The 26,598-nt window shown below is 40.9% G+C and overlaps 1 protein-coding gene across 22 annotated transcripts in view; it reads left to right on the forward strand.

The window, feature by feature from the left end:
• Positions 1-26,598, forward strand: part of Macf1 (microtubule actin crosslinking factor 1) — a 338,997-nt gene that overhangs the window by 235,741 nt on the left and 76,658 nt on the right. For 20 of the 22 annotated variants that reach the window (XM_041651076.1, XM_041651084.1, XM_041651079.1 and 17 more), the window contains 14 exons: positions 504-1,022; positions 1,711-1,887; positions 2,154-2,277; positions 4,354-4,562; positions 5,023-5,340; positions 7,743-7,909; positions 10,692-10,848; positions 12,339-12,456; positions 15,930-15,992; positions 16,810-17,051; positions 18,426-18,555; positions 19,585-19,784; positions 20,400-20,895; positions 21,718-23,189. In XM_041651076.1, coding sequence (XP_041507010.1) covers positions 504-1,022; positions 1,711-1,887; positions 2,154-2,277; positions 4,354-4,562; positions 5,023-5,340; positions 7,743-7,909; positions 10,692-10,848; positions 12,339-12,456; positions 15,930-15,992; positions 16,810-17,051; positions 18,426-18,555; positions 19,585-19,784; positions 20,400-20,895; positions 21,718-23,189 — 4,392 coding nt within the window. The remainder of the gene's footprint in view (positions 1-503; positions 1,023-1,710; positions 1,888-2,153; positions 2,278-4,353; positions 4,563-5,022; positions 5,341-7,742; positions 7,910-10,691; positions 10,849-12,338; positions 12,457-15,929; positions 15,993-16,809; positions 17,052-18,425; positions 18,556-19,584; positions 19,785-20,399; positions 20,896-21,717; positions 23,190-26,598) is intronic. The other 2 variants (XM_041651085.1, XM_041651099.1) reach the window with 1 other exon arrangement.

The raw sequence follows: 26,598 nt of genomic DNA on the forward strand, positions 1-26,598 counted from the left end.
AGTTCTCACACTCCTGAGCTCTTGCGTGCTCTTAGAATTTGCTTTCCCCTTAACTGCTGAACATAAAGGAAGGCATGGCTCATGGTTAATTTTTTCTTTTATTCTTCAGATCCTAGCTTAGAGTTTACTTTCTCTAAAGAGTATTCTTCACCACTCCCACGTTTAATATATTCTTTTATTTGTCTATTCTTAGGATTTCAATGTAGAGTTTTATCATATCTGACCCTTAACTCGTTCCATAACTTTAGTGGAGACCTGTAACATCTTTTGACATTCACATATATCATTTTCAATATGATATTATCTACCTTGCAATAGGGTCTCACTATATAGCTCTTGTTCTCCTTGAACTCACAGAGATTAAATGCATATACTGCCACACTTGGTCCTACAGTGAGTGGCATTTTGAAACAGAGGTAGAAATTGTTCCACCTCTAGCTGTAAATAACCAATTGTTCACACTTTCCCACTGACAATCATCTTTGGGGTGATTTATTCACCAGGCACGTCACCAAGAATTGCTGTCCCAGCAGCAGAATTTTATTGTGGCCACCCAGTCAGCTCAGGCCTTCCTGGACCAACATGGTCACAATCTTACACCTGAGGAACGACAGAAGCTACAAGAGAAACTAGGTGAACTGAAGGAACAATATGCAGCTTCCCTGGCCCAGTCAGAGGCAGAGCTGAAGCAGACGCAGACACTGCGAGATGAACTACAGAAGTTCCTGCAAGACCATAGGGAATTTGACAGCTGGCTAGAACGATCTGAGAATGAGCTGAACAGTATGCATAAGGGCAGCAGTAGCCCTGAAGCCCTGTGCTCCTTGCTAAAGCGGCAAGGAAGCTTCTCAGAGGATGTCATTTCCCACAAAGGAGACTTGAGATTTGTGACTATCTCAGGACAGAAAGTCTTAGACACAGAAAACAATTTTGAGGAAGGCCAGGAGCCATCAGCTACCAGAAACTTAGTGAATGAAAAGCTGAAGGACGCAACAGAAAGATATAGCACGCTCCACTCTAAGGTAAGAGAAGACCCCCATCAACCTCCAGAGAAACAATCATGGCAGTCCTCAAACAACCATGTTTAAAAGTTTCTAAGGCTCAGAATATGGGCCACCGTGTGTTAACCACAAGCAAATTGGTTTCATGAGCTATACAAAAAATGCAGACTATGGGCCCATGGTCTAACACCTAGTCCATCAGTGTTGGAATGTGTATCTCACCATTGGGGAAGGAAGAGGTGCTCATCTTCCTGTGTCCTGACCAATGTCTTGGGCTTATCAGAGGCATAGCACAGCAAAATTTAAACCAACTACAGTCTTTATTCCTATACAGTGTGTTCTAGGATGAATCCTTATCTTCCTACAACCCCCCCCCCAAAAAAAAATCTTTGTTCTTCCTAAAGTTGAGAATCTACACACCACTCCCTGTCAACAGCTCCCAAAAGGAACATTTTTTTCACCTTTCATTCCTGACTTTTGCCTACAGTCTAATGTATATTTCTTTGGTGGCATGTCATATAAATCATTAAGTCTTCCCAGGGACATAAAAGGGTGAGATGACTGGTACAGTATGAACCTGCTTGTAGACACTAAAACCGTGGTGTGAAGCTGCAGTGACCTCCCCCTCATCCCCAACAGGACAGGGTTCTTTCTTTGAACACTATTCTGGAAGCTGCTACCTTTTGGCTTCTTTCTTCCTTTGGCATAGTGTACACGATTGGGCTCTCACTTGAACATGCTGCTAGGCCAGTATCAGCAATTCCAGAGCAGCGCCGACAGCCTGCAGGCATGGCTGTTGACTTGTGAGGCCAGTGTGAAGAAGCTCCTCTCAGAACCTGTTGCCTCTGACCCTGCAATCCTGCAACAGCAGCTTGCAACAACAAAGGTAAGCAGATGCAGACCATGTTTGTGTGTCAAGGTCTTCTATTTCATGACTTAAGGGAACTAATAAAATAAATACTAATGCATTAGTTGAGGTAGCTTAAGCAAGATCTGATTCATAAATTCTTTAACATCTATGTCTGTGGATAAATAAAATATTTCTATAAGGTTGGCTACTATTTTAGGTTGATAGAATCACCTTTAATTACTCATTGAAATGTGGGGGTTTTGTTTTTTATTTGTTTGTTTGCTTTTGTTTTGGACAAGCAGCAGTTACAGGAAGAATTGGCTGAGCACCAAGTCCCTGTAGAGAAGCTTCAGAAAGCATTCCATGACCTAATGGAAATTGAAGGAGAGCCAGCCCTGGACTCCAGGCCTATTCAAGAAACTACAAGTATGGCACAGTAGCGGTACTCCTACCCCCTTAGGTCTACTGTGATCTTTGGTTTGCAGTATATAGCACACAGTGTCAGCGGGTATCCAGAGCAATAAGATAAGGGCAGGGGACAGAGCTCACTTTCCAGTGAACTCTCTTATCACACTGGAGACTCTTACCCACTGCCTTCAACCCTTTCAGTATCTGCTGTCTACTTGTACCATGCTTCTTTCATTTTCTAAGTAAACTTGCCATTCTCAAGTTTTACTGCCTTTGAAGTTTCTTCTGTTTCTTACCTAACATTTATTTCATTGGGTTCTCCACTAGTGATGAAATTCTGTTCATCTTTCAAGATTTAGCCAAAGGTGCAGCATGATGGCTTTTTAGTCAGTGCATTATATATTTGAAAATTATTAAGAGGGTGAATTTTTAAATGTTCTCACCATGAAAAGTGCTAAGTACGTGAAGTAACCATGATAACTAACTTGATGCAGTCATTTCATAATGTGTGTACATTCTAAAATATGATTTGTATGTCGTAAATATCCTTTTTACTTGCCAAGAGTCAAGGGGAGAAAGGGAAGGAGACAAACCTGAGATTTTATGGCCTTTGTCAAATCCTAACCAGTAACCCAGTATCTTAGCTGCTTTGCTGTGATAAAAAACACCCCTACCAAGGCAACTTATTTAGGAAACATTTAATTGGGCCTACTGTTCTAGAGGGCCAGAGTCCCAGATGACAGAGCAAAGTCATGCTGGTAGGAAGAGCTGAGAGCTCATGGCTTGAACCACAAGCAAGATACACAGAGAGAGTGCACTGAGCATCAGGAGGCTTTTGGGGCCTTAAATAAAACCACCCTCAGTGACACACTTTCACAAGGCCATCCTCCTAGTCTTATCCTCTGGGGATCAAGTATTCAAGTGTCAAAGACTCATGAAAGAACATCTCATCAAACCACCACACCTTGTCACTCAAAAAGCAAAGAATAAGAAATAATTATTGTTGAGTTCCTCTAGAATGTGCTTCTAGTACCGGTATGGTAGTCAGGGCTTTTTATAGTTAGTTGTTATGTCTATTCTACTAGTGCTGATTTGCAGTCTTCATTTTGTTAAGACCAGAACTTTATCTTAACTATTTTAGTCCTTGGCATATTGCATAATTCCTGGCTCTTACTGAATGCCAAATAACTAATTATTGAATTTGGCTACTATACTGATATACTTCAAAAATATTCCATTTGTTTTAACTTGAATTATTTTTAATTAATGTATGCAATTTAAATACTTCTACTTTCTGAGTATTTTGTTTGATTTTTGTTTCATTTTGTATTTGAGGCAGGGTCTCACTATGTAACAATGATTGTCCTGGAACTCATTATATAGGCCAGGGGAACCTCAAATTTACAGAGACCCACCTGCCTCTGCATCTTGAATGCTGGGATTAAAGGCATACACTACTGAGCTTCCTTCCTTCCTTCCTTCCTTCCTTCCTTCCTTTCTTCCTTCCTTCCTTCCTTCCTGATACCAGAGACTGTAAATGGAGACTGCATGTTCTTTTCCTGGCCACCCAGACCCGAATAATTACACTAAAACTATATTAATTACAACCCTGTTTAGTCAATGGTTTAGGCATGCTCCTAGCTAGCTCTTACATCTTAAACTAGCCATTTCTATTAGTCTATGTATTACCATGTGACTGTGGCATTACCTTATTTTGTACATGTCCTGTTCCTTTAGTGACTGGCTGGCATTCTCCTTCGGCAACTACATGGAGTCTACTTGACTCCACCTTCTTTGTCCCTGCATTCAGTTTAATTTTCCAACCTACATATATTCTGTCCTGCCATAGGCCAAAGCAGCTTCTTTATTAACCAGTGATAATAAAACATACTCATAGCATACAGAGGGAAATCCCACATCAAGAGACTTGCTATGTATGTATCCTACCTAGCCTTGAACTCACTGTGTAGCTCAGGGTGGCCTCCAAGTTCTTCTGGGATTACAGGCATGTCCCACCACACCCAGCTTTTTATTCTTCAAAACACCTTATAAAATTAGTATCCAGTGTTTCTTCTTGTGGCTTTGATCTTCCAGATTCCATATTCAGCCGCTTCCAGAGCCTCTCCTGTAGCTTGGCTGAGCGCTCTGCTTTGCTGCAGAAGGCGATTGCTCAATCTCAGAGTGTTCAGGAAAGCCTAGAGAACCTGTTGCAGTCCATGAGGGAAGTTGAACAAAACCTGGAAGGGGAGCAGGTGGCATCACTCTCATCAGGAGTCATCCAGGAAGTCTTGGCCAACAACATGGTAAGATTTTGTCCTGAGTGTCACAGTAGAGGATGTGTTTGTCTTTTCTGTAATAATATTATTAACTTTGAAAAAGTAACAGGAGAATAATTCTTATACAGGAATCTTCTGAAAGGCTTACAGGTCTTGACTAATCCATGCAGATGTTTCTACCACTCAGACTGGGAGTGTAGCTCAGTGGTAGAGCACACACTTAAGATGGACAAGTTCAATCCTCAGCACCACAAAAAAGAGAGAAAAATTTTCTCCCTGATTTCCAAACCTCTGTTGAACCCAAAGAAAAGTGATGCGATCAAAGTAATTTGGTGAGATGGATAGAGAACTAAAAGGATGTAGTGTTCTTCAGGTTCATACAGTCTCCCAATCTCATTGATCATGGAGTTATTAAAAGTTATTAATTAATGACTCAGATATATTAGAGTAACTAAGCCCTAACTGACAGACTCATTCTTGATGACAGAAACTGAAACAAGACATTGCTAGACAAAAAAGCAGCTTGGAAGCCACCCATGAGATGGTCACTCAGTTCATGGAGACTGCTGACAGCACCACAGCCTCAGTGCTGCAGGGCAAACTGGCAGAGGTGAGCCAGCGCTTCGAACAGCTCCAGCGCCAGCAGCAAGAAAAAGAGAGCAACCTAAAGAAGCTCCTGCCCCAGGCAGAGATGTTTGAGCAGCTCTCCAGCAAGCTTCAGCAGTTCATGGAAAACAAAAGTCGAATGCTGGCCTCTGGGAATCAGCCAGATCAAGATATTGCACATTTCTCCCAACAGATCCAGGTAAGGATACATACCTGCCATCTTGGTATAATACAAGGAAGGGCAAGAAAAGAGCTAGCATTTACTTAGCACAGACTGTGTCAGTAATGCTGGAAACTTTACTTTCATTGCCTTTGAATTATGAGGCCCAGCTTGTAAACTAGAAGTTGTCTGTCTATTCTGAAAAAGTGTGGATTTTTTTTTCACTTCTGCTATATAAGGTTATTCCAAGATCAGCAGGTTCATCAGCTCACTGTAATTATAACCATATGCAGGTTGATATAGTTTTCACTCTGACATGTGCTTTAATGGTTTCGTTTCTTAAGAGGAAGAGTACATAGCATAACCATTTATATTTCATTAGTCAAAGCAGGTTTTAGATACTGTCAGAGACCAGCTAAAATACCCATACCCAACTTTCAAAGATGTTGGAAAATAGTCCTACAATATATCTAGAAGTGGCAGAACTGGAAGTAATAGGTGAAAATATTATCAACTACCACTAATAAATACCTAGGAGTAGAATTTCTGGGTCATAATATTATGTATACATTTAACCTGAGTAAGGAGTGGCCAATTTGAGTTCCAGAATTTCTAGATAACCCACATTCACATCTGTAGGACGTCACATACATTCCTACATTATTGCCTTGTCTATTTAGCTTACTCTTTTATTTTTCACATTTCATTCATGGGAAAGGGATTGCAAGTGGCGGTCAGAGGACAATTAGCATAAGTCCTTCTCTTTCACCATGTGGTACAGGGTACCAGGTTTCTACATTACTTTTCTGTTGCTGTGATGACATACCGTAACCAACACAACCTAAAGAAGGAGAGTTGACTTTGGCTCATTTAAGGTTCCAGGGAGTAAGGGTCTGTCATGGCAGGGACAGGTGGCAGCTAACAGCAGGCATGGTAACTAGAACAGGCAGCAGAGCTTATAGCCTCAGTCACAAGCATGACACAGAGAGAGACTGGAAGTGGGTAAAGGCTTTAAACTCTCAGAAGTGACCCTCAGTGATGTACCTCCTCCAGCAAGACTATACCTCCTAAACCTACCCAAGCAGTGTCACTAAATGGGAACCAGGTGTTCAGATACCTTAGCCTATGGGGGACATTTCCCATTCAAACCACCATATCAGGTGTGAGAGAAAGTACCTATGCTGGATTTTCACCAGCCCTACCCAGTTTTCTTTTTTCCATTTTCTAAGTAGGATCTTAATATTTTGTTTTGGTTCCTAAATTTTTTAGTTTTATTTTGAGTCATTTTAGAGTTTGTAGTAAAGTAGGAATGGCTCAACAAGTAATAGCCTTCCTTGATTCACCAATTGCTAATTATTTTCTCTCTTTATAAAAATATCAGAGAGAGTTTAATTATGAGTATTATTCATTATTTGTGGTATGCAAAAGTTTCACCTAATTCAGTCAGTAGGATTCCCTTTAAGCTGTGTCCTTATGTCCTTCTGACATACTGGCATCAACATAGGAGTACTTTCTAGTTTACTTGTCTCATACCTGAAGCCAGTTGTTTTCCTGAAGAAGCCCCACTTTTGGTAGGGAATAATGGTTAGAAATCAAAATCTAGACACTAGATAAAATAGATAAACTACTGAAATATTGCTTCTAGGTCCTGTCATCAGATATTATTAGGAATACATCATGAAATCATGCTAATTATCCAATAGAAACACAACACTTGGGCTGGAGAGATGGCTCAGCGGTTAAGAGCACTGCCTGCTCTTCCAAAGGTCCTGAGTTCGATTCCCAGCAACCACATGGTGGCTCACAACCATCTGTAATGATATCTGGCGCCCTCTTCTGGCTGCAGGCATACATGCAGACAGAATACTGAGAATATTGTACACATAATAATAATAAATAAATAAATCTTTAAAAAAAAAAAAAGAAAGAAACACAACACTTTAGGATTCTTCCTTTATTCCACATTTGTATCTTCCTTTCCTGTAGGGAGATTCCTGGGTTCCAACAACCTCATATATACTATATAAATAAAATTTTGAAATTGTGCTGTTGTTTCTACCACAACACATGCATATTAAATAGAATTGGAGATTTTTTGTTTTTGTTTTTGCATGTAAAACCGAATGCAAGTTTGCTTTTGTAATCCCTGTGCTCCTGCAGGGGTATGGGAGGCAAAAACAAAAGAATCGTTGTAAGTTCTTGGGTCAGCTAGCCTGGGCATATGCAGCAGGGGGGGGGGGCAATAAAAGAGTCCCTATCTCGAACAATGTGGAAAGTGAAGACCTGCAGTTGAAGATGTCCTGTGACCTCCACACTCACACATAAGAACTCACAAACCACGAGATATATACATATATACATACACACAGACATGCACAGAAAGATTTTTTTAAAAAGTAAGATAATGGGTCAAATAATTTAATATGTTGCTTGCTCAACAGGAGCTCACTCTGGAAATGGAAGACCAAAAGGAGAACCTAGATACTCTTGAACACCTAATTACTGCGCTGGACTCCTCTGGCTTTGCACTGGACCTGTCTCAGCACCAGGACAAGATACAGACACTCAAGAAGGATTTTACAGAGCTGCAGAAGACGGTTCAAGAAAGGTAAGTGCTCATCGGACTTGGTCATGATACAGAACCAGTCTTGTCTTGCTGTGGGATGAGATGATCTTACTTCCTTACCATAAAAAGTGGTGTCCAAAACTCTGCTACTGAGCCCATACATCAAAAAGGGCCTCCTTTCCTAGCAGTGGTAGCTTATGCCTTTAATCCCAGTGCTCATGAAGCAGAGTCAGACACCTCTCTCTGAGTTTGAGACTAACCTAGTCTACAGAACTAGTTCCAGAACAACCAAGGCTACTCTCTCTTTTTTTAGGGGAAAAAAAAAAGTTTCTTCTTTAGGTAAGTTACCCAATACACTTCATGTTTATTGGTCTCTATTGTCAGTATTCAGGCATCTATACTGGCTTGACCTTGGAGTACACATCCTCACCTGTAGCCTCTAAGAGCACCTCCTGTGCACATTCACTATGTTTCCCTTTCAAAGGACCCTGCCCACCTCCTATCTCTCTCTGTTTGTCTGTCTCTCTTTTCTCTCTTCTCTTCTCCCACTCCTATCCCCAGAGGCCAGTCTCCCCTCTTCTTCCCCCCATTTCCATTCACTTTCCCCCCAGTATAAACTCCTCCATCTGAGCTCTGTCACATGGCATCTTTCTCTCATGAGCCACTTCTTTTTTTTTTATTGCTTTATAAATTTTTCAAAATTTCCACTTCCTCCCCTCCTCGCATTTCCCTCCTGCTCCTCAATCACCCTCCCCCTCCCCCTCCAGTTCTAAGAGAGGGCAGGGTACCCTGCCCTGTGGGAAGTCCAAGACCCTCCCCTCAAGCCACTTCTTTCAAATTACAACATCTATTACTAATTGATTCTTCTCAGTATCAGGTCTGAATGACCAAAAGCCCAGGTCACCCGAAGCAAACAGAACAAATTTGGAATAGTAATAGGATTACAACTGAATTTAAAATAAACAGCAAAACTAGAGACTTCCTAGATATGATTATGAGTTTTATTCATGGACTGGAGAGGTGACTTAACAGTTAAGAACACTTACTATTCTTTCAGAAGACCAATGTTCGGTTGCTAGCATCCACAGTATAATTTCAGGGAATCCAGTGCCCTCTTTTGGCCTCCTTGGGCACATGGTGCACATATAGACAAGCAGACACACACATGTACTTGTCAATGTCCTTTGGATAATGTTAAGTTATTTAAGAGAAACATCCAGATTCTTCTTTTAGCACAGACGCAGGAATGTATGACAAATACTTGCCGATTTTAGTTGACTGTTAGATTACTCACTATTTCCCATTAGGAGTCCCACATGGATTTAAGATCATGAATAAGACTTCTTACTCGGTTTAGATGCAAATGCAATATTGATTTATTGATGACTAGAGGAAAACTTGCTCAAACCAATACTTAGAGCCACGTGTAATCTCAGCCAGTTTGTAATCTCAGCCAGCTGGAAGTAGAAACAGAATGATCAGGAGTTCAAAGCCGGACTTGGCTACATATGTAACTAGTGTGAAGCCAGCATAAGCTATAAGAGACCCTGTCTCAAAAATAAATAAATACTTAGCAGCAGATTGAATGGCTTGGTTGAGGACAAAGGCCAAGAGGGCTTTTTGTCTTCTCATCTGTTGAAGCTACAGGAGACCCAGGATCTCTGAATTGATCCCTGATATGTCCATTTCTTGGTTTATTTTATTTATTTATTTATTTATTTATTTTTTTTTTTTTTTTTTTTTTTGGTTTTTCGAGACAGGGTTTCTCTGTGTTGGTTTATTTTATTTATGGGCATGTGGAGCCTATGGCCAATCATCTAATCTTGAGAGCCTTAAATTCAGCACTCAAGTCAGATTTCTTTTTTTCTCTTCTTTTTTTTTAAAGTTTATTTATTTATTTATTTGTTTATTTATTTATTATGTATACAATATTCTGTCTGTGTGTATGCTTGCAGGCCAGAAGAGGGCACCAGACCTCATTACAGATGGTTGTGAGCCACCAAGTGGTTGCTGGGAATTGAACTCAGGACCTCTGGAAGAGCAGGCAATGCTCTTAACCACTGAGTCATCTCTCTAGCCCTTCTTCTTTTTTTTTTTTTTGTGCATTGATTGTTTTCCCTGCTTCCATGTCTATGTGAGGGTGTCAATCTTGAAGTTACAGACAGCTGTGAACTTCCTTCCATGTGGTTGCTGGGAAATGAACCCAGGTCCTCTGGAAGAAGAGCCAGAGGTCTTAACTGCAGAACCGTCTTCCCAGCACCAGATTTCTTTTTTAAGACTCGTGTGTGTGTGTGTGTATACACCTGCATGAGTTTATATTTAACACATATATACATACAGGCCCCCAGAGGCCAAAAGGCAACTTCTAAAATGAGAATCACAGGTGATTGTAAACCACCATATTGGGAACCAAAGCCAAGTCCTCTGGTAAAGCAGTAAGTGCTGTTACGTACTTTGTCCACCTCTCCAGCCCTTAAGTTAGTTCTTGAAACAGCTGAACTATAACAGAGCTGGACTGGAGATCCAAAGGCAGCATTCTTTCCATTGTATCACAGTGCCTAAATAGCAGGCTCCCTTTAGCTTTCTCACTTTCACTTTAGCCTAGAGGAAGATTAAAGACTTCTTTCCCTAAAAATGTCCAAAGAAGGGCAATAGAGTCTTGAGTTTGATGCTTTTCTACATTGTGTGTACAGCCAAACCTTACTATGGAAAGGAAGGGCCCTGTTAGGAAATTGGTGCCTAGAGTCCCAGGATGAACTAATTTTAGTTCAAGTCCATTTTATAAATCTTAGTCTAATGAGTAACACAACATTTTTGTTCACAGAGAGAAAGATGCATCAACTTGCCAGGAGCAGTTGGATGAATTCCGGAAGCTGATTAGAACCTTCCAGAAATGGCTGAAAGAAACTGAAGGAAATGTTCCACCTGTAGATACTTTCATGAGTACTAAGGAACTGGAAAAGCAGATTGAACACTTGAATGTAGGTAAACAAAAGGTCTCCAGGAGTCTGGGTAGAGAGTAGTTTGAAAGTGTATACAGACTGAACTGTAGATACAATAGGGGAGGTAGCATGAAAAATCCAGTTTATCTGTCCACACCGGAATTCCCTTCTTCACATGGTTCCATATGCCTACCTAGAACTGAGCACAGCAAAGTTTCTTATTTCAAAACCAAAAACAAAGTTAAGCATGGTGACACATGGTTTTAATTTCAAAATTCGGAAGTGGAAGTTGGAGAAATTCCTGTCAGCCTATGTTACTTAAAACACGGTTTCCCCAAATCTACCACAGGCTATTTCTTGGGTGCCTCTCATGATATGATAGGAAATTTAAAATACATTATAGAAAAGATTGGTAAAATTCCATTTCTTGAGAAGCTTACATTTTTATCTTGTGGTTGAGAATTTTTATTACTCATGCTTGAGATTTAGAGAGCTTCATATGAGCAACTGAGCAGACACTGGGTCAGCAGGCTTGGTGAAAAGAGCTAGAACTCTAGCTCATCAGAAGTGAGAAACACAGGCTTGGAAGACCCTTCATGGCTGGAAGCAGTCCTCCACATTGACTCATACTCACACAGGTTCTGACTAAATAACTGCCATGTGTTTGTCATTTCTCTCAGCAAAGCAAGCTGAATCAAGAGCAGATGAAAGAGAAAAATCTGGTTATTTTCATAGAATGGAAGCTAAGAGTATTTGCTGTTAGAATAACCAAAGGAGCCGGGCCATGGTGGCACATGTCTTTAATCCCAGCACTCGGGAGGCAGAGGCAGGCGGATCTCTGTGAGTTCGAGGCCAGCCTGGTCTACAAGAACTAGTTCCAGGACAGCTAGGGCTGTTACATAGAGAAATCGTGCCTTGAAAAACCAAAATGGTTTTTCGAGACAGGATTTTTCTGTAGCTTTGGGGCCTGTCCTGGAACTAGCTCTTGTAGACCAGGTCGGCCTAGAACTCACAAAGATCTGCCTGCCTCTGCCTCCTGAGTGCTGGGATTAAAAGCATGTGCCACCACTGCTCGGCATTCACAGAGACCCTCCTGCTTCTGCCTCCAAAGTACTAGGATTAAAGGTGTGCGCCACTACACCCAGAATAAGCATAGTTTCTTGTCAAAGTGGTAAGGGAGTTGCTGGAGAGATGGCTCAGCAGTTAAGAGTTCTTGTTGCTCTTGAGAGGACCCAGGTTTGGTTCCCAGCACCCACATGGTGTTTCACAGTCCTCTGTAACACCAGTCCTAGGGGATCTAATTCCTTCTTCTGGGATTCAAATGGAGTGTGTGTGTGTGTGTGTGTGTGTGCGCGCGCGCATGTGCACGCGGGTGTGTGTGTATATAAATATATATACACATACACACACACATACATGCAGGCAAAACACTCATACACATAAAATGGTAGGGACTATGTCTGTAACACCTGTCCCTACTGATGAGGAAAAGGCCAGATGTTACATTTACCAGTTTGGTTCTTTAACAGGGTCTTCTAGATGACTGGGCGAGTAAGGGGATTCTGGTGGAAGAAATCAGTTGTAAGGGGAGTTCCTTAGAAAATCTCATCATGGAGATCACAGCACCTGATTCCCAAGCTAAGACAGGTGAGTACAGTCATCAAAATGGGATGACTACATCACCACTCAGCTTGTAGCCCCTGGAGGAGCCTTTTTGTTTAACTAAACTAAAAATCAAAGTTGAATATGGGAAGAAAGAAGCCCCACAAGACCATGTTCTCTTATTCTTACCTGCTTCTTGTCCTGCTAAACAATGTTGCTCCCTTTTCCAAAGTTCGTATATCAGTGAGCCTGATATCATCTTGGGGGCTTTTCCCGCTTTGAGCAGTAAAGATTTTTTTGTTTTGTTTTTCAAGACCTTTGCAGGCTGTCCTGGAACTTGCTACTTTGTAAACCAGGCTGGCCTTGAACTCTCTGAGATCCGCCTGCCTCTGCCTCACAAGTGCTGGCGCCACTGCAGGGCCCATGTAGGTTTTTGTTGTTGTCGTTTTTCAGGTTTTTGGTTTTTCTTTTTTTTTTAATATTTTTTTAAATATTTTATTTATTTATTATGTATACAATATTCTGTCTGCAGACCATATTATGTCTGCAGGCCAGAAGAGGGCACCAGGCCCCATTCCAGATGATTGTGAGCCACCATGTGGTTGCTGGGAATTGAACTCAGGACCTTTGGAAGAGCAGGCAATGCTCTTAACCTCTGAGCTATCTCTCCAGCCCCCGGTTTTTTGGTTTTTCAAGATGGAGTTTCTCTGTGTAACAGCCCTGGCTGTCCTGGAACTCGCTTTGGGATTAAAGGTGTCCTACCACCACCACCCAGCCTATAGTAGTTTGTTTTTGTTTTTAAGACAAGGTCTCACTGTATACTTCTGGCTAACCTGGAACTCACTATATAGACCAAAATGGCTTTGAAATCACAGAGATTTGTCTGCCTCTGACTCTCAGGTGTTGGGATTAAAGGTTAGAACCATTAGACCTGGCTATTAATACTTTAAAGTTAATTGTTTCTTTGAACACTCCAGACGGAACATTTCAAAGAACTGATTATGTGTATAGTCTAATATAGGACTTCATATACTTTTGCTTTGTTGTTATTTCGGTGAAGTAGATTGGGCTTTAATAAAGATATTTTAATGTAGGCTTGAACTCAAGAATTATGAAAAAGGTATTCAGAAGATAGTAAGACATACCCAACTCTGTAGGTCTGGGTTCCCACAATTTTAAAAAGCTGGTCACAGTGGCATGTGCCTGTAATACCAGAACTTAGCAGCTAGAGGGAAGTGAATTCCATACTTAAGGGTTACTCTCAGTCACCTAGGAGATAAGACTGTATATAAACTTTTCTCAGAAACAATAGCAGCAACTAAAAAGAAGTAGTGCTCTAATGTATGAACCTCTTTGTTGGCGAATTATCAGCATGTGGCTAGATTAGTCAGTGACTTGTTTCTGTAAATATCCAGATAGTAAAAAGCCTTACAGACCATATTCTTATATACCTCTAACGCTGTGGCATAAAAGCAGCCGTGGACAAAATTTAAATGATGGTGTATCTGTGTTCCAAATAATGTAATGTTTTTATTTTTAAAAACAGAAAAAGGGCCATAATTGTGCACTGGGCTATGATTTGATGATTTGATGGCTCCTGGTTTAAACTGGGTTTTTTTTTTCATGCTTTTTAAAGTACCTTCGTTAGGAATTTTGTTTATTTGATCAAATGACTGTTTGGGGGTTCTAAAGGGATGCTGGGGATTGAACCCAAGGCTTCGTGTGTGTTAGGTGCTAAATGTTAGTAAGACTATTGAATCGGTCTTAATGAATATATAAAAAATTTGAAGTAGTATTATTGGATGGCTGCTTCATTGTGTGGTATTGTGTTTGGTACCCTATCCATAAAATGTGGTTCATACAATCAAGTAGTTGCAAATGTTGACATATGTTTTTAACAGTTCACTGTTAGAATACTATTGAATTATGCTTAAAATGATGTAGGGGGCAGGGGATCATTGTTTTCGAGGTAAGCCACTAAAAAATCAAATAAGGGATTCAATTTTTTTTTAAACACAGAAGACACCTAAAACTAACATTAATGACAGAAGCTACCTCAAAGTTGACATCTTCATGACCCTGAATGTTGAGAATTCTGTGATTATACAGTTCTGTCCTAACGAGCATTTGCTTGATCTTTTTTATATATAACTGGTTTTGTCATGTTCTACATGTGCTATTGCTATTTTCCTTTGTATAGTACTATGCAGCAGTTTTCATATACAGGTTTCAATATTATAAAATACTAGCAAAAAGCTATGGCCTTTACAATCAATGACACTGAAAAAATACTTTTAAAAATACACACACACACACACACACACACACCTGTTACTGAAATAGCAAGAGCTGTCCGTTCTCCACAAAAGCAGCATGTGTTGATTGTCATAGCAGAAGAAACTAAAGTTGCCCACAGATTAAGACTCACATATGAGTTAGTGATGGTCTTGACCAGGACTCTCTCCTCATGACTAGTCTAGTTTGTTTTCCATGATCACATTATTGCACTGGAAAATGATTTTCTGTTTGTTCCATTTTTAATTGAAAATACATGAATATTAATAGTTAAGAAAGGTACCTACCAATCTAACAACTACTTTTCAGTTTAATCTTAGATAAGACAGCACCACATAAAGAGTACATAGAGAAGTGTTTCCCTGCCCTCTTTTTGCCCCACCCTCTTTTTTTTAGTACTGGAGATAAAAACTAGGGCTTGGTATGTGCCAAGCAAGTGCTTTACCTCTGAGTTATAATCGCAGTCTGATTCTGTCCTTTCGATTCAACATTATGTCATGAATATTTCTCTTGACTTCTCTATAATCTTAATAATTCCATAAACTGATTTATACTTAGAAAGGTCTCCAAAATAAAAGGAAGAAATTTGAGAAGAATATAGGTGAAACTGTGGCAATTAGAAACAGGACCAGATGCCCCAAGGAGAATTTTTAGAATGCTTGTGGGCCATATTTCTCAATGCTTTAATCAGTCTTCTGGTAGAGGACGTAGAGCCAAAAGATGCCAGGAAGAAGAAGATAAGCAATTTCCTAGAGCAACACCGTAAGAAGGGCTTTTTGGTAACCCTACTTTTCATGTTCCTAACTGTGCTCTGTGCTCACTTTCTTTAAAATGACAGACTCTGATATTACAGGTGATGTTTTAACTTTATTATAAATCCGTATTCCAAATGTGGCAGATACCATTCTAAAGACTTAGAATTAGCAATACTTGTTTCCCAGAATCAAGAAAGGTTTCCAGGAATCCAAGGTGAAGATTTAAGATGAATTCTATTTCTATAGAAAGAGCTACAAATCATACTGCAGAGGAACTGAAATATCACAAGTGACACTTTGTTGCCTGACAGCTAAAGTGACCTGTCTCTACGAGCTGTTGTCTTGTGTTGTGTTAGCTTTCTGATAACCCAAGCTCAAAAATGCAAGCCAGAAAAAAGAAATGCTGTGCTTATATGTATTCCTAACACGTTGGTCTTGCCCTGTTTGTCTCCCTGTCCTTCTGCTCAGGTTCCATACCACCCTCTGTAGGAAGCTCTGTAGGCAGTGTAAACGGATACCACACCTGCAAAGGTGAGAACTCATTTCAACAGTGCTTCCTTGATGGGTGTGTTACAGTGTTCATGTTTGCTATGTATGTGTTCCAATATGTGTGAATTAACAGCTGCCAGGAGGGGCATGAATGATGGTGAAAATGATGGCATGAGGATGGTGAAAATCTGGAGAGGGTCAACTGTGGTGCCTCCCTGTTAGCTGGCTATAGGCTAAACAGGTTGGCATCCTGGAACTAAAAGTGCTGAGCAAAGATACTAGGCCACCAGAGCCAGTCAATAAGGAAAGGCCTTCTATAAAGTGTGTGTGGATCTGTGAGTTATAAAGAAGTATTCTAAAGCCAGATACAGGGGTATTAGTCTATAAACCCAGCTCTTGGAGGTAGAGGCAAGACAATTAGGAGTTCAGGCTTTCACTAGCCTTGGTTATATCAGATTATCTCAAAATGAAAAAAGCTAGTCCACCCTCAGTCTCCTGCTGAAATAGTGTCAAACTATTTCTCAGCAGCTTGAAGAAGAAGGAGAAGAATGTTCCAAGTTGATTAATCCCAGAAGTATGCTTTAGTGACATCTTATTTCATTTCTTCACTCTGTCCTTCCCACATTTATTCAGCATTTTATGGCGTGTATCTTTGTATAAAATGCCAAAGCCAGAAAGCAGATTAATAGGGGTTCTTTTACTTTGTGTATTTGAACAGGAACTTTGATGTGATTTGGAGGAAGACAATTACTAGTTGACTAGAAGAATTAGGAGAGGTGCTTATCCTGACAAATCATTTGGGAATGAGAAATGAAGGGGAGCAGGATTACCAATCTCATTGTTTTTTCTCTGATACTAGATCTTACAGAAATCCAGTGTGACATGTCTGATGTAAATTCAAAGTATGAGAAACTGGGAGAAGTCCTTCGAGAACGCCAGGAAAGCCTTCAGACTGTCCTCAGCAGAATGGAGGAGGTTCAGAAAGAAGCAAGCTCTGTATTACAGTGGTTAGAATCAAAAGAGGAAATTCTGAAAGCCATGGATGCCTCTTTGTCTCCAACCAAGACAGAAACAGTAAAAGCCCAAGCAGAATCTAACAAGGTACTGTGTTTGCTAGTGAGCTGCATTCCAGCAGTATGGGTGCTCCTACAGGTGCTCCTGTCCAGTCTTAGGACTGAGCCTGAATGGAGACAGTTCCTGACTGTAATTGGCGGTATGTTAGCCCTCATTTTTTTAACACAACTCACTCAAGTCTCCTTGAGAATTTTTGTTACCTGTTGTTATAATTCAGATTTGAAACGGGGAAAAAAAGACATATTTGCAGAAAGAGGAATGATCCCCCTGCCCCCCACATTATCAGCTCACTGAGTCTTATTTACCATGTAATGCTACCAGACAGCTAAGCCTTTCTCATTTATGCATCCTTACAATTATAAGGAGAACCTAAAAAAATTGCCTATGTATTTATTCTTAAGATTGAAATGTAAAGGGCTGGAGAGATGGCTTAGCAGTTAAAAACACTGATGCTCTTGCAGAAGACTCAGGTTCAGATACCAGCACTCACATAGTGTCTCACAACCATCTATAACTGGTTGCATGGGATCCAGTTCCTCTTCTGGCTTTCTCTGGCAACAGGCACATATGTGGCACACATAAATACAGCAGACAAATACTTGTTTACATAATAATTTTAGTGGTTTTTTTTTGTTTTTTTTTTTGTTTTTCGAGACAGGGTTACTCTGTGGTTTTGGAGCCTGTCCTGGAACTAGCTCTTGTAGACCAGGCTGGTCTCGAACTCACAGAGATCCGCCTGCCTCTGCCTCCCGAGTGCTGGGATTAAAGGCGTGCGCCACCACTGCCCGGCCTAATTTTAGTGTTTTAAAAAATTGAAATGTGGACTAAAGAAATTATCAGAAAATATAAGAACATAAAATTTTTCTTACAAAAATTTTCTCCAGGGGCTGGAGAGATGGCTCAGAGGTTAAGAGCATTGCCTGCTCTTCCAAAGGTCCTAAGTTCAATTCCCAGCAACCACATGGTGGCTCACAACCATCTCTAATGGGTCTATGCCCTCTTCTGGCCTGCAGGCATACACACAGACAGAATATTGTATACATAATAAATAAATATTTTAAAAAATTCTCCATAATTTTAAATATCCCAATTTGAGTATGGCATGTCAGCTCTCCAACTACCAAGCTAGTGCCATAATCTTAATCTTATCTTGGCACTTCCAATTAATAAGAAGTGATGGTCCCTACTTAGTTGAGTTTTATTGACATGTTGTGCTTAAATGAACTCAGATCTTGTCACTTTCATTGTACAGCCAATACTGAAGCTAAGTTCATGAAACAAGCCATACACAGGGCCAGAACAAGTGAGGCTTCCCACTCAGTCTTCCACTCATTTCTACCACACACAAAGCCATGTTTCTGCTCCCAGAATCTTATGGCATGTATGATTACTTTCTTCTAGGCTTTCCTGACTGAATTGGAACAGAATTCCCCTAAGATCCAGAAAGTAAAGGAAGCTCTGGCTGGATTATTGAGGACATATCCCAACTCAAAAGAAGCAGAAAACTGGAAAAAAATGCAAGAAGAGCTCAGTAAGTCATCACAGTAATGTTTTATACTTAAAATATCTTGTCTCCAAAGCAAATTGAAAATTTCAGTACCCCCTGTAAAGCTGGAATTGGTTTCAGTTAACTTTTAAAAGCAAGCAAAGGCCTGTCTCTGTCTCTAGGACCAGAACGTGACCTGGATAGGGAACATTTTAGAAATTAAATCAACAGAAATCTGGCTTTCTAGGACAAGTCAAGCTGATAGTCTACTCTGAGCAGAAGTTTAAGAGAATATTGAGGATAAAAACGAAAGTGGGAAGTGGTGACCCACACCTTTATTCCAGTACTTGGTGGTAGAAATGGGTAGTTCTCTGTAAATCTGAATCAGCCTGGACTATATAGCAAGTTCTAGTCCAGTCAGGGCCACATAAGAAGACCCTGTATCAAAAAAGAAAACAACAAAACAAACCTGGGGTTAGAGCGCTGGCTCAGTGGTTACAGGCCCATTCTGCTCTTTTAGTGGACCAGAGTTCAGTTTCCAACAGCCATGCTAGGCAGCTCACAGACTTCTGTAACTCAAGTTCCGTCACCTCTGTCCTCTGAAGAGTACTGCGCTCGTGTGCACAAACCCACACACTGACTTACATAATTAAAATTAAATTAAAAGAGAAATGGGAAGTAATCTAATAAAGAGATATTGTGTGTTCATAGTATTTGACTACACATAATTTAGGTGGATATTTGTTACAAAGATTTCTTTTAATGAAAAGAATATATATTTTCTGTATATAATTGTATATCTAATTAATAAATAACACAAGATAATTTATGTAATTCATTCTTATAGCCTGTAGGGGACAGAGTGCTTCCATTCACTTTCATCAGTGAAGTTTCTTGTTACTACTAGCCCAATGAATACAGAACTATTTGTATTACTTTAGTTCTTAAATATTTTTAAGGTTATTTTTAATTTTTAAAAATGTCGAATAATGGCTCTTATGTCATTTCCTGTTGTATATTAGGAGTACAGCTTAGAGACCAGGCCAACGGCATTCTCTCATTTCCTCTCAACAGATTCCCGATGGGAAAAGGCCACCGAGGTTACTGTGGCTCGCCAAAAGCAGCTAGAGGAATCTGCAAGCCATCTGGCCTGTTTCCAAACTGCAGAATCCCAGCTCCGCCCTTGGCTGATGGAGAAGGAACTGATGATGGGAGTACTGGGACCCCTATCTATTGACCCCAACATGTTGAATGCACAGAAACAGCAGGTCCAGGTGAGCAATGTAGATTAACACTTAGAGCAAAGAAATCTGAGTTTGAGTGCTTCTTCTGGTAAGTGGATTTCATTACCCCAGACAAGGTTCTCTTTCCTCAGATTTGTTTGTGTTTTGTTTTGTTTTTTTGGCACAGGATTTCTCTGTATTACCTTGGCTATCCTGGAACTCACTTTGTAGACCAGGCTGGTTTTGAACTCACAGAAATCCCCCTGCCTCTGCTTCCCAAGTGCTGGGATTAAAGGAATGCACCACCATAGCCCAGCATATTAAGCAATTCTTTTTTTTTTTTTTTTTTTTTTGGTTTTTCGAGACAGGGTTTCTCTGTGGTTTTGGAGCCTGTCCTGGAACTAGCTCTTGTAGACCAGGCTGGTCTTGAACTCACAGAGATCCGCCTGCCTCTGCCTCCCAAGTGCTGGGATTAAAGGCGTGCGCCACCACCGCCCGGCTAAGCAATTCTTAAGATAATGCTGCATCATCTTAGTAATCTGGTCCCTGGAGTTTTATGGCTTATTTTCAAAATGGACTGGCACAATTCAAACTCAGTTTTTGTTTTGACACTGCTTTTAGATCTGTTTTCTCTGTCTAAACATCTCTGTGTCATTTCTATTTCAGTTTATGCTGAAGGAATTTGAAGCACGAAGGCAACAGCATGAGCAGCTGAATGAGGCAGCTCAGGGCATCCTAACAGGGCCTGGAGATATCTCTCCATCCACCAGCCACGTGCAGAGAGACCTCCAAAGCATCAATCAGAAGTGGGTTGAGCTCACTGACAAGCTTAACTCCCGTTCCAGCCAAATTGATCAAGCTATTGTTAAAAGTACCCAGTACCAAGAGTTGCTCCAGGACTTATCAGAAAAGGTGAAAGCAGTTGGACAGCGACTGAGTGGCCAGTCGGCCATCAGCACCCAACCTGATGCTGTAAAGCAGCAACTAGAGGAAACCAGTGAGATTCGGTCTGACTTGGGACAATTAGACAATGAGATTAAGGAGGCTCAGACGCTGTGTGATGAACTCTCGCTCCTCATTGGTGAGCAGTACCTCAAGGATGAGCTGAAGAAACGTTTGGAGACAGTTGCCCTGCCACTCCAGGGCTTAGAAGAGCTTGCAGGTAAGCTAAAGTGAGAATAGCAAAAGAATAGCACAGTAGCCAAGACTTTAGGGTGACCCTTAAGTCACTTTTTAGGGTTGGCATAATGTCATCCTAGCCTTATTTCCAGTAATTATGAGAGCTGTTGTGGTTATTATCCATTGAGCACTGGCATCTATGGAGCTCCACATAACTGAACACAGTCACGGAGATAGAAACTCTAACATTCCATCAGCTAGCCTGCAGGCGCTCGTGTCCAAGCATGCACTGATGGGTGGAGTTCAATACACACTTTAGCTGAAGCACTTGTTTTCTGTATGTTGTTGATGGGCATGCATAGCCTTGACCCCATTATGCAAAGTTATAATGTATTTTGCAATTTTTAAGTTTTTTTCATTTTTAATTTTATCATTGCTTATATGTAGTATCTGTAGAGACCAAGAAGGGGTGTCTAAACCCCTGGAACTAGAGTTACAAGAAGATGTGAGCTGCCATGTTGGTACTAGGAACCAAACATGGGTCAGTCCTCTACAAGAGCAGTCAGTATTCCTGACTGCTGAGCCATCTCTCTACCCTATTTTGAACTTTTTTTTTTTTTTAAAGAAAAATTTTGTTATTAACTTGTTTCTGTTCTGGAAATGTTATGACTTAGACATGTCAGGTCATGTTACATGATTAATAAGAGGATTGAATATGTGTATAGGAACCTGGCTTTATACATATTTTTATGGTAGATTCTCAATGTTTATTTTCTGTTCTTAAGATTAAACCATACCCTGTTAGCAAACATTTTATATCCCATGTTCAGGCTTGATTGATTTTAATTTCATTTTCTTATGTCAGCTGATCGCATGAACAGACTCCAGGCAGCTCTCGCCAGCACCCAACAATTCCAACAAATGTTTGATGAGCTGAGGACCTGGTTGGATGAAAAACAAAGCCAGCAAGCAAAAATCTGCCCAATTTCTGCAAAATTGGAGCGACTCCAGTCTCAGCTACAAGAGAATGAAGAGTTTCAGAAGAACCTTAATCAACACAGTGGTTCCTATGAGGTGATTGTGGCCGAGGGGGAATCTCTACTGCTTTCTGTGCCTCCTGGAGAAGAGAAAAAGACTTTACAAAATCAGTTGGTTGAACTCAAAAGCCACTGGGAAGACCTTAGTAAAAAAACTGCAGACCGACAGTCTAGGCTCAAGGACTGTATGCAGAAAGCTCAGAAATATCAGTGGCATGTGGAAGACCTTGTGCCCTGGATAGAAGATTGCAAGGCCAAGATGTCTGAGTTGCAGGTTACTTTGGATCCAGTGCAGTTGGAGGCCAGCCTCTTGAGGTCAAAGGCAATGCTGAGTGAGGCAGAGAAGCGCCGCTCCCTGCTGGAAGTACTGAATAGTGCTGCTGACATTCTGATCAATTCTTCAGAAATAGATGAAGATGACATCCGGGATGAGAAGGCTGGACTCAACCAGAACATGGATGCCATTACAGAGGAGCTACAGGCCAAAACGGGCTCTCTAGAAGAAATGACTCAGAGGCTCAAGGAATTCCAGGAAAGCTTTAAGAATATTGAAAAGAAGGTTGAAGGAGCCAAACACCAGCTTGAAATCTTCGATGCTCTGGGCTCTCAAGCCTGTAGCAACAAGAATCTTGAGAAGCTAAGAGCTCAGCAAGAAGTTGTGCAGGCCCTGGAGCCTCAGGTAGACTACCTGAGGAACTTCACTCAGGGACTGCTGGAAGATGCCCCAGCTGGATCTGATGCCTCCCCACTTGTGCATCAAGCTGAGCTTGCCCAGCAAGAGTTCCTAGAGGTGAAACAACGAGTGAACAGTGGTTGCCTGACCATGGAGAACAAGCTAGAGGGGATTGGGCAGTTTCATTGTCGAGTTCGAGAAATGTTTTCTCAGTTGGCTGACCTGGATGATGAGCTAGATGGCATGGGAGCCATTGGTAGAGACATGGATAGCCTCCAGTCACAAATTGAGGATGTGCGGCTATTCCTTAACAAAATCCAAGCCCTCAGGGTTGACATAGAAGACTCTGAAGCAGAGTGTCGAAAAATGTTGGAGGAAGAGGGGACTGTGGACTTACTAGGTCTCAAGAGGGAGCTAGAAGCCCTTAATAAACAGTGTGGTAAGCTGACAGAGAGAGGGAAAGCCCGCCAGGAGCAGCTGGAGCTCACACTGGGCAGAGTGGAGGACTTCTACAGGAAACTGAAAGCGCTCAATGATGCCACGGCAGCTGCAGAAGAGGCCGAAGCGCTCCAGTGGGTTGTGGGCACTGAAGTGGATGTCATCAGCCAGCAGCTGGCAGACTTTAAGGTAAGTCTTGCCCTCCTTTTTTTTCTCCTTTTTCTCACTAATGCTTAAAATTTAGATGACAGTTGAGATTGCATTTTTCTCTTGGGTCCTGATTTCCTTGTTCTCACTTCTATTACTACTAAAGCACTTGTGTGGAAGTCTAAGAAAATATCTTTGAACATTTTTCTGTTGTAGTTTCTTTCAATTTTTATAGCCAGTTACGGATATGGAAGAAAGTGTTTAAGCCTTGTCTCTTAGCCTAAGAATCTCCTCATGATTTCTTGGACTTTCAAATTAACTGATTTGGTTACTGCATTGAAATTGTATTCATAGTCCTGTTTTTCAAGCTGAGCTATTGTTAGCCATTTCCTGAAGTGTTAATTTTGCACACCTTTCAGGGAGACTTTATTGATATGAAACAATGTAAGGTTTTCATGAATTATTAAATGAAACATTGAGTCAAAGAAATCTCTGACTTGCAACAAGCAGCCCATGAATCCTCCTGACACTCCTCAAGTACAAGTTCCTCACTTGTAGGAGAGTTGGACAAGTTCTGTCTTAATTGCAAAGTGTTTAGTCCTTTACCATAGTTAGTCTTTCTGGTACTAAAATTTTGAGTCTAAATCAAAATAACGGGAGGTGATCAAATGACTAGACCATAAAGTGTGGGTTTGCTGCTCAGGTGCTTGGTTCAAGATTCCTGTAATTACAGTTACCCAAAAGTCTCTCATTCTGCTGGCATACCCTTCATGGTACAAGGAATAGATTTGGAAATAGTATAGGTAGCACTTCATTCTATCACCAGTGCTAGTTACTTCCACAGATGACACTGCTACCATCAAAATATAAAGTGAGGACATGGTAGCACACACCTGTAATCTCAGGTCTTAGGCATCTGAGACAACACTGAAAGTTCTAGGACAGCCTTTAAAGCAAGACCTTATCTCAGAGGAGGAAGGGGCTACTGGCACCAAAACAGAGGCGCACTAACCCTGGAAGGTTATAACGTTATAGACCCCGATCCTAGTGTGACACAGGCAGAAGCCACATTTGGAGACAGTGTAATTTGTAGCTACAAAAAGGTCATCAGAGCTGAGTACTGTTTGGTAGTTAGAGAAAATTCAGACCCATTGCACATACCTCTGTTTCATCAGCAATGGGAAAACTGGCATCCATCCCTATAGGCTATAAAATAGTTTCATCTCAGCAGATCCTAGTTTGTGGACAAATTATTTAAAAATTTTTGTATGCATGTATTGGGCCTGCAACTTGCTGGGCAAGTATTCTGCTAAGCTGTGACCCCAGCTTGCCTCATTTTCTCAACAGGGTATTGGGCATACATTTTCCATAAAGAGTACAGGTTGAGGGCTGGAGAGATGGCTCAGCAGTTAAGAACACTGACTGCTCTTCCAGAGGTTCAAGTCCAAGCACCTACATGGTGGCTCATAACCATCTGTAGTGAGATCTGGCACGCTCTTCTGGCCTGTAGGCATACATTCAGACAGAACACTGTATACATAATAAGTAAATAAATAAATAAATAAATCTTTAAAAAAAAGAGTACAGGTTGACATTAGAAGATATTGTTCTCTTATGGTGATATTTTCGAGGATACAAGGGGCTGCTTTGTAGTAAATGTCCCTGAGTCACCATAGTCTGAGTGCCTATTAAGTTCTTGTTTGGGGTTTCTACAGTGTTGTACTGGTCAGACTGACGATCTATATAGATAAATAGTGAGGAGGTAATTTTTGAATTTTTTCCCCACTACCATGATGTTAAGCATATTTTGTTCTCTGTATAGCTGGTTTCAACTAACTACAGATTGAAAATATTTTAGGAAGAAACCCAAAGTATAAGAAATAGCAATATAACAATAAAAAATAAAACAAAGTTTTAAAAAATATAGCATAACATGATCTATATTGCATTAGGTATTATAAGTAACCTAGACATGATTTAAAGTAGACAAGGAGATACAAATACTATGTCACTTCTAAACGTGCATTGAGAATGTGTAAATCTGGATAAGTATGGGGTTCTGAAACCATCTCCTGAAGGACCCCACTTGTATTGCTGCCGTCACTTCCACAGCAGTCCCTGGGTCTGCCTGTAGCAGCCTGGTCTCCAGTGAGCTAGAAAATGAAGTAAACAAGCTGTGAACATTGTATTAGTCAGGCATGGTGGCACATGACTGTAATTACAGCACAAGGGAGGCTGTGGTTGGGAGATCATGAGTTCAAGGCCAGTCTGGGCTACATGACCATATTTCAAAAGCATTAAATGCTAACTTTTATTTTCTGAGCCAGGGCTTCTCTGTGTAACAGTTACTGGCTGTCCTGGAACTCACCTTGTAGATTAGACTGGCCTCAAACTCAATGAGATCCGCCTGCCTCTGCCTCTCATGCCTGGCTAGATAGAAATTTAAAAAGGAGCACCTGGAGGGCATGAGTTGTGTTGGATTTGATAAGACTTTTTTTTCCTTGGTTTACTGCAGTGGTTCTCAACCTCTTACTACAGTTCCTCTTGTTGTGGTGACCCCCAACCATAAAATTATCTTCGTTACTATTTCATAGCTGTAACTTTGCTGCTCTTATGAGTCATGATGTAAATATCTGAAATGCGACCCCTGCGAAAGTGTCATTGGACCCCAAAGGGGTTTTGAGAGATGTTCTGGAATTTGATGAGGCTAGAAGATTCACTGGGCATTGCTGGGTATTACTGCTTTTATGTCTAGCCTGTTAGTTCCCTCAGGGCGCTCGGAGTTCAGTAGCGGCTTAGCTGTTAGAGCCAGCTAGCTTCATTGTTTTCTAAGAATAAGCTTCCTACCACTGAATATTATGGCTATAAAGGTTGGAATCAGTCAGTCAGCTGGGTACTGCAGGGTGTTTATCTACAGGGGTGGGGGAAGGGAGTGGTGGATGTTGGCATGGCAAGCCTAAAAGTGAAGGGAGGAGGGTGCTGAAGTGCTTTGTTAAAGTCTGTAGGGACTTACTATAAAATGGTCAGTACCCCCTTCCCACCACCCCCAGGTTTGTGATCAAGTCCAAGTTACTAACTTTCCTAATAGGGAAGCCTTTTTTCGCCTCCTCCCAGCAGAGGACTTTGGTCAAGGAGGGAGGAGCACTCTTGGCTGAGCTCTTGGGAAATGAAAACAATGAGAGAGAAACTCTCAGCCAGTTGCCCAGCCCTCTAGAAGTTGCATAATTGTCTTTTTGAACCTGTTCTAAGGACTGAATCATTTTCACGATGGGGATAAGTGTTGAGCTTCTGGATTAATCTGTTGGAGTTCAGCAATTGATTAATCTGCCCTTGCCCCAGCAGCAGACTGGATTCATAAAGATCGACTCAACTTTCAGATGCAAATCATTTTCAATAAGAAAAATCAAATGAAAATACATATTAAAAGTCATTTCAGCTTAAAGTTTTCTTT

The sequence above is a fragment of the Microtus oregoni genome, unplaced genomic scaffold (assembly GCF_018167655.1).
Source record: "Microtus oregoni isolate MIOR12 unplaced genomic scaffold, Mior012 000005F_ref0000423, whole genome shotgun sequence".
Classification (NCBI taxonomy): domain Eukaryota; kingdom Metazoa; phylum Chordata; class Mammalia; order Rodentia; family Cricetidae; genus Microtus; species Microtus oregoni.